The sequence below is a fragment of the Notothenia coriiceps genome, unplaced genomic scaffold (assembly GCF_000735185.1).
Source record: "Notothenia coriiceps isolate Sejong01 unplaced genomic scaffold, NC01 NC01_scaffold00033461, whole genome shotgun sequence".
NCBI classification, from domain to species: domain Eukaryota; kingdom Metazoa; phylum Chordata; class Actinopteri; order Perciformes; family Nototheniidae; genus Notothenia; species Notothenia coriiceps.
Genome location: NW_011366162.1, coordinates 1 through 8,600, shown reverse-complemented (window position 1 = coordinate 8,600; position 8,600 = coordinate 1). Strand labels below are relative to the sequence as shown.

General features: G+C 39.0%; 1 protein-coding gene across 1 annotated transcript; it reads left to right on the top strand.

Annotated features, from left to right (window-relative positions):
* Positions 1-659: 659 nt before the first annotated feature.
* Positions 660-7,861, top strand: LOC104961601 (multidrug and toxin extrusion protein 1). Its single transcript, XM_010789924.1, has 17 exons — positions 660-874; positions 986-1,166; positions 2,191-2,292; positions 2,920-2,988; positions 3,132-3,280; positions 3,430-3,472; positions 4,058-4,102; positions 4,261-4,358; positions 4,552-4,649; positions 5,205-5,386; positions 5,976-6,084; positions 6,320-6,395; positions 6,622-6,691; positions 6,797-6,929; positions 7,019-7,113; positions 7,275-7,338; positions 7,443-7,861. Exons 2-17 carry the CDS (start codon positions 987-989, stop codon positions 7,658-7,660), a joined length of 1,731 nt encoding a protein of 576 aa, XP_010788226.1. The 5' UTR covers positions 660-874; position 986; the 3' UTR covers positions 7,661-7,861.
* The last annotated feature ends 739 nt before the right edge of the window (positions 7,862-8,600 follow it).

Here is an 8,600-nt window from a genome sequence, read left to right as displayed (position 1 = left end):
TAATAACTCACTTACATCTTAATATTTAATTCAGTGTTTATAGCAGGCCCATTTGGTCCTCATATATTTAAGACAAGGAAAACAAAAAAGTGTGAATCTTTGGCTAATTAGGTTTGTTTTTATATCCGCTCTTAGAAATGCCATAGATTTTTACTTCCTCTTATGTAATTGTTGTAATGAAACCTGCAATAGCAACAAAAAAACACCTATCTGTGAACCCAACACATACTTATCATCTTTTAGGCAAACTCGTTTTCTGTTTAACTTCCCCGCATTATGGAGCAAGATTATCATTCATTCAGATAATCATTCTTTTTTTAGAATAAACATCTTATATACCTGTTTTTCAGTGTTTTATGTTCACTAGCTAGTTGCTTGCTATGCCGTCTGAGCTGGTAATGTTCGGAGCTTATTCTCTTCTGAAAGGAGCTGCTTAATTCCCTGTGTGCTTGTGCCCTTGCAGATACTTATCACCCGTCTTGTGTCACATGTATTGTCACAGTCATCTTTTACTTTTCCTAAACTTTCTCAAGTGAAATTATCATGAGTCATCCCACCTCCCGTCAGTGTCTTGTTAAGGGCAGGGTTTAACCAGATGAGCACTCTGTTACTCATACACTGTGTTAAATCATAGGCAAGTGTCTTCACACTGTTTCATTCCTTTGAGCTTTGGTGAAACAGTGAACATCTGAGACACTGCAGCACAGCCAAGAGTAAACAACCAGCTTCATTTTGGCACCGTTTTTAGGGGAGTGCACAGCTTGGTGGTGGGTCGGGGGTGGATATGCCCCAGCATATTGTATAGTAACAGCCCACTCTCACAGACAGAGAGTTAGGTGAGCAGACATTGCCTTCACCATTGATTATTACCCAGGTAATTGGTTATTGATTACTCCCAGCTTTCTTGTCTGTGTCCGAGGGGAACTGTACAGTACGATCATTCAGTTTGGGATTGAGTTTTGTTTTCTGCCAAATCTCATTTCAGTATGGACGATTTAGCTGCATGTACAGGGGTAAATGGAGAGTCCAAAACAGATGAATCAGCTTCTCCTGCTGCTCACGGTGTCGACTCGCACTGCAGATCCTGCCTGAGAAGCATCAAGCGCTGGATACCTGTGGACTTCAAGAATGAAATTGTTCACTTTTTAAAACTGGCAGGGCCTGTGGTAAGATTGTGTTTGGATGGAAATCAACTCTTTGTTCATAAGACCAATCATTTTCAGAGCTAGAGGTACTTAGTCTGCAACAATATTCAGAGTGACTGAGTGTGACTCATAATAACTCCATCAGTTGTTGAGGCTGTTAAGATTGTACATTTTTCAAAACCGGCTGTAATTAAGAGTATTTTACCGTGGAAGTCACTTATTACCATGATAAAAGTGTATACAACTGAGATGCCTTTGAAAAAGGCTTAAATTGCTTAATTTTCCACTTGGGGTTTGTGCTGTACCAGTAATTATTTTCAATTTGCCTCCTGCTTTAATAAAGCAGTCATTAACAGGGTAATAACTGCAAACCATTGGGACTAATTGGACAAAGAATTGCCTGGCTAGTAATAGAAGTGTTGCATCATTTTAACTCAAACAGATTACAGTGGCCTAAATAGATGCATTAGAGGAATCACTAGCTCAATTATCAGACACATTCAGTGTGACATGTTGGCTGTACTCATTAAGCACTGGAAGACGTTTTAGATGTTCAAAGGTAACCCTTAAATGACTCCAAATTGCTTTTATAAACAGTATATATAGTTACTCAAACTCATAGACTTTCGAACTATATTTTTGTAAGTGTCTCTCCTGAAAAGAAAATTATACATTTTGAGGGGAAAGAAAAATAGTTCAGCATGTATCCACTTTCCCCTGCCTTCCACTTCGTGCACAAAGCCAGTTCTTGATAGATGAGGACATTTCGTTTTCTTTTATGAAAACCTTTTGATGCCAAAGGCTGTCAAAAACCTACACCAGCAATCACCAGAACGAAAAAGAAAAGAGAAGTAGTAAAGACATTCAGAAATACAAAGGAGCTGCAGTAAAACCAAAGCATAACACACGTCGGATGCCAATGAGTGGATAATAACTCTGTCAGTCACTTTACGGGCTGCATGTGGAGTTTCATGTCTCTTTCATGTTTGCTGAAGTTCATTAATTTCCTTATAGTTATTCAGACGAGCATGATTTTGTTTTCCAGGCTATTTCACAGATGATGAGTTTCCTGATCGGCTTCGTCAGCATGGTGTTCTGCGGACACCTGGGGAAAACCGAGCTGGCGGGGGTGGCGTTAGCAATAGCCGTGAGTGATGTTAACGCAGTTTAGCTTTAGCTATTTTTCGCAGTCTGTTTGACTGCCATTGAAATGGGATGTAACTACTTGTGTGTATATATACATGGGTAACGCTGGTTACCGTATGTGCATATACTAATATATTTATAAAGTCATCCATCTGTTTTCTTGATGAAGTATGAATTGAAGCAACTGGAAGACATAACAAGAACATATCTTATTCTTGATTAGGACTATTGTTTATGCTTTTGTTTTGTTTCTGTTCTTATTTTATGTAAAGTGTATTTGAGCATTCGGAAAACTTCTATAAAATCCGATATATTATTATTATTATTTTAATTATAATTATATCTTAGCCCCTTGTGCATATCATTGCCTTTTTTATCTTTAACTTAAGATATATGTGTTTACTTTCATTTCTATTATTTATATGTATTTGTTTGTTTCTTTGTTGTGTTTTACCTATAGCTTACTTAATTTGAAAACATGAGTTTGTATTCTGAGCGAAGTGCATCTATTAATGAAGTCGATATCAAGTATGAATCAAGTATTTTAAAAATAATTTAACTACTTGGTTGATTTGAATTATCTATCAATTCATGAATCTGTGTTTTATGTTGTCTCTTTTCAATATAGGTAATAAATGTCACAGGTATTTCCATTGGCTGTGGTTTGGCGTCAGCATGTGATACTCTCATATCTCAGGTATTATATTATTACAACCAGGTCAGTGCTGACCAGTTACCGCTGCGTTCACACTATGCTCCTACGGATCTGTTTTCCTGAGTCAAATTGCACACGAGTAAGCGTTATTTATCTTCCTTGTTTTTCCGACCCGTTCCCTGCAGACCTATGGGAGCGGTAACCTGAAGCGCGTAGGAGTGATACTCCAGAGGGGAGTTCTGATTCTGCTCTTAGCCTGTTTCCCCTGCTGGGCCGTACTCATTAACACTCAGCCCATTCTCTTGGCTGTCAGGCAGAGCAAAGAGGTCGCCAGGTGAACCCTCTGCACTTCAAAATCAGTGCATTATAAAAGCATAAACTGACATTGAATGCTTCATATACACTCATCAATCATGAATCAAACAATTGTGTTATTTATTGCATGTTTTCACCATTTCCCCCTTTTTTTTGTCTATCCTAAAGACTCTCCCAGCTGTACGTTAAGATCTTTATGCCAGCTCTGCCTGTGAGTTCGTCCTCTTCCACATTTTTTTCCTAAAATATTTTGTTTATCTTCATACACATGGATGTCTTAAAGAGGTCATATTATGCTTTTTGGGGTTTTCCCTTTCCTGTAGTGTGTTCTATAGGTTTGTGTGCATGTCAATGGTTTGCACAGGCTCAAATCCCAAAGTTGCCTCCAGAGGGGATTTCTCTCCCACTCGTCTGAAACGCCTCCATTAGGACTCCTTTGTTGACTTCTGTAACATAGTGACATCACTATAACACTCACAATTGTATTGGCTAGCGCTCCAACACATTGAACATGATAGACTAAGGGGCGGGTCATCTCTAAGTGGTTGACCAATCACAACAGAGCTAACCAATCAGAGCAGACTGGGCTCTGGTTTCAGACAGAGGGTGAAAAGGGGTGCTGCAGCACAGGCAGTATGAGAAAAATAAAGACCCTTTTGAACATTAAAGTCACAGTAAAGGCACAAAATACAAAAAATAACCTGAAAATGAACAGAATATGTCCTCTTCAGATGAATGTTGAGTTGCATTATTGAGCCTTTTAACCTCATTCATCGCCTCATGTTGGATCCTGCAGGCTGCCTTCATGTACCAGCTGCAGGGGAGGTATCTGCAGAATCAGGTGTGTTTAATGTCTGCAAACCACTGATGTGAAACTAAATAATGACTGAAAGTTAGTCTGTAATCAGATCATTTTGTGTGTTAGTAAGGAGTGTGTGAGAGTAATACGAAGCAGGTGGAATGATGTGTTTCTTTTAACAAGCTTACTTTGGCTCACAGGGCATCATGTGGCCCCAGGTGATTTCCGGAGCCATGGGGAACATTTTAAATGTAATAATCAACTACATCTTCCTAAACCGCCTGGATCTGGGGATCACGTGAGTACACCCACCAGCGTACTCCTTAACTGAGTCATAATCTTTTCTGTTTTAACCAATCAGTGTATAAATTAGAGTAAGGAGATTGTATGTTTATGAGTCATTCTTAATAGTCATCAGGGGGAGTTCTTTGTGCGACTGCAGTGACTACATGCTTTGTTTTTCTACCTCCTTTGTTTTGACACCACCAAAGTGGATCTGCAGCTGCCAATGCCATCTCTCAGTATTCCTTGGCTGTGTTCTTGTTTGTTTACATCTGCTTCAGGGGGCTGCACAAAGCTACATGGGACGGTACGTTCAGGGGATAAAACTATTGTAGAGATAACTTTCTTTCGACTGTTACTTCCTCATGATTGCATGATTAAATATATCTGGGACACATGTGGTGCTATTTATCAGGAAAGCAGAAACTATTTGTTCTATGTCCTAGAGTTTTTCATTGCCATATCTATACTGTAGCTAATGTGTAAATGACAACAAAGCCTTGAAAGTTTATAAGTGAATTTTGCATTGTTATAATTACATTCATTTTGAGTCTTCCTACATCCTAGTAGCTCTATATGACTGTTGTTGGGCACAGTTCTGAAGCAGCATAACCAACTAAATAATTGTTAGAAGCTTATGTGTGGGGGTTTTGTTCAACATGTTTACAATCTTAGTTTTGTGTTAGCACGTTTGCTAATTAGCACTAGTTGTGTTAGCCAACTAACATAACAAATAAAACAGATAAACCCGTGCGAGAGAATGTTTTATCACACTATTGAATGAGGGCTTTAGGTTCAGTTTTTGCATTGTAGACAACATCTGCATTTCCCATGATCCATCCTCCCTCCTGTCGTCTCCTAGGCTGGTCAGCAGAGTGCCTGCAGGAGTGGGGTCCTTTCCTCCACCTGGCCATCCCCAGCATGCTGATGCTCTGTCTGGAGTGGTGGCTGTACGAGATCGCAGGGTTCCTGGCGGGCATGATCAGTGAGGTCGAGTTGGGAGCTCAGTCTATCGTTTATCAACTGGCTGCTATCGTTTACATGGTAACTGCCTCACACATTGCTTTTTCTCCTTATTACTTTCTCCTCAATTGTTTTGGATTGATATTGAGTAATAGAACAAAATGCATGATCATTTGTTATTTTTTTAGGTTTACAGAACGTTTTATATTTGAAACAGATAATGAACAGGAATGTACAGCATTAAAAACATGCAATAAATAAAGCATAAATTCTCCTTTTGCCAGACCACAGAGCCCTGCGGTTATTGTTCATAAGCAATGAGGTCCTAAATAAGTTGTAAAAGGGTTAAAAACTTAAGAAAACTGAAAATGTTCCCATCTTAAATCTGAGAGCTTTAGGAGGCATAAACTCAAACACACTACTTATCCGCTGTGTGACGTTAGGGGGTTTCCTTCAACACCCACTTTTTTTAAATGCACCTCCTAGCACAGAAGAAAATGATTTTCAAGAGTTTAAATATGGATTTTGAGAAATATTTGTGGGATTGTATTTGTAATATTTGTGCATATTCCTAATTTATTTTAATCTACAGGACATTATCAATAATCTTACCATATTTGGCTGTGAATTTAAAAAAAATTCTATATTTTTTTCCTCCTGTCCTACACAGTTTCCGATGGGTATCTCCGTGGCTGCCAGTGTTCGTGTTGGGAATGCTCTCGGTGCTGGGAACACAGAGCAAGCCAAGCTGTCCAGCAAGGTCTCCTTCATCTGTGCATGTATGGATCCAATTCGTAGCCTGACTAACCATCATGTACCAAAACAAAAGGCAATGGCTGCTATGTGGTGATCTCCTTGGATCTTGGATCAAAGTCATGTGCCATGTTTGTCTATTTTAAATGTACCACTTTGAAGTCATCTGTCACCGGTTAATTACAAATAAATGGTACACCTCTTAATGGTTTTATATATTCCCCAGTCTTGTCTAACAATGTGTCTTTCTCTCCCTTCCAGGCTGTGTCTCATGTCTCATCGGAGCAGTTCTTATTGTGTTCAAGGATTTGGTTGGTTACATTTTCACCACAGAGAAGTACGTACTTATGTTCGCACAATGAGCTTGTGACAAAGTGTAATTCATCATGTATTAACTTCAGAGGTGATCCATATCAGCAAAGTAAACTTGGACATTTTGTTTGTTAATCACTACATCACTACCGTCACTACCGGAGGAAGGCAGTTTTATTGCTAGTATAATTCTATTGACTTTGTACTGATATTCAGTATCAAACATTTGAATATTTGCATTTTTCTTTCAGAGACATTATTCAGAGAGTGTCAGATGTCATGAAGATGTACGGCGTAATCCATGTCGCTGAAGCCATTGCGGTTAGAAACTTTTGCCAATAAATCACATTATTTCTCTGCAGAGCAAACGGAACCAAACTTTTTTTTTTTTTTTTTTTTACATTTCTCTTTATCTCATCTCCACAGGGTGTGACCGGAGGTATTGTAAGGGGGACAGGGAAACAAATGATTGGTGCTGTGTGCAACTTGGTGGGTTTCTACTTGATCGGGCTCCCCATTGGAGCGTCTCTGATGTTTCCTGTTAAAATGGGCATTGTAGGTAAGGGTAAAAAAAATTATAATATCGTGAAAATGTTGACACATTTTTACTCAAACTAACCAACAGCCCTCTTTCCATCTCTGTCGCAGGGCTGTGGTCTGGGTTTTTAATTTCCGTTTTGATACAGTCTGTTTTTTTTATTGTTTTCCTTTGTAAACTAAACTGGACAAAGGTCACAGAAGAGGTGAGTAACTCTGGTCTGTTTAATTATTACAGTGCAATAGCTATTGTACAAAACAAATATCTACAGTGTAGACAGCATGTGATAATAATACTGTAGCATGTTTTCCTGTGACTTTTCAAAATAAACGATTCTTTGTTATTGTTTTAAATATCTCTGAATAGGCGCTGATAAGAGCTGGAGTCCACATTACAGAGAGGAACAAGATCTTCGGGATAGAAAACAAAGGTAACACCAGTAGCTGTTAACTTTATCTTTAGCTCAATGTGGATGTCTTCTCACTGGTAACTATTGCACAACAGAAATTAATCATGTTTTCAAATCCCCGACAGCCCCGGACTCTGGTGAGAAACAGGGCCACGTACGATCCAGTTCTTTGAGTGGTGTGGAGGGGAAGCTGGAAGGTCAGCAGACTTCAGATGACGTGGTTCTGTCAGTCAGGCAGCTGGTGGTGCGACGTGGCCTCGCTGTGCTGCTCATGTTCATCATCCTCGCCGCTGGAGTCTTCATCAGCGAGCTCCTCATCAGACTGCTAGAGTTAGACGGGTGACCATCATCAGACCTCCTGTCTGCAGCATGAAACAAGCTCTGTGAGTGTGCCTCCAAAGGTGCAGATGCATCTTCATTTGTGGTAGAAAAGCATGTCAATCAGAGGAAACACTCAAACGTACACTCAGGGTTCTTACGGTCATTAAAAACCTGGAAAAGTCATGGAAATTCGAAATGCTAATTCCAGGCCCTGGAAAAGTTATGGAAAACAATATTTTCCCCAAAGTTTCGGAAAAGTAACTAAAGTTACATCAAATATAATTTATATTTTATCTAATCGCCGAAATAGTAATACTATAATGATAATACATACTGTATCGTATAGTAATGAAACGTAAAATGGCATTTAACTGACGAGATGTTTTGCTGGTTAGAGATTTGAGTTGCTTTAGCCTGTAGGAGCTGGTAACCCTACTATTTGATTGTTTTAGAAAGACACAACATGTTTCAGATGCAGACCTTATTTTCCTGTTCCATTTTAAAATAAACCATTTTCAGCTGAGAAAGAGTAATTTTTTTGGTCATGGGAAATTAGGTAAAGGTCATGGAGAAGTCATTGAAAATCATTGGTGAAAAAGTGTATGAACCCTGAACATTCAACTACAAAATGATACATTCAACAATGTCTCTACAAGATGATGTGATTATGATCATTTCAGCATCATGAGCAATTTGTAGTGACACATCTCCACTTTTATAAAACGTATGTTATTAAATACATATTAAGCATGACTTCGCAAAAAAAAGGAAGGGATTAAGAAACACCAGAATACAAGTTAAACAATAATCTGCTTTAATGGTAAAACATACAAATACATCACCCAATCTCCTAATCACGAAGCACTCTGCAGAGTACCGGTACTCCGGGCTCAGGTTCTACCCCGTGTGAGACAGGTCTCAGGAACGGCAAGTCAAAAACAAGAGCGCCAACCAAAGGATCA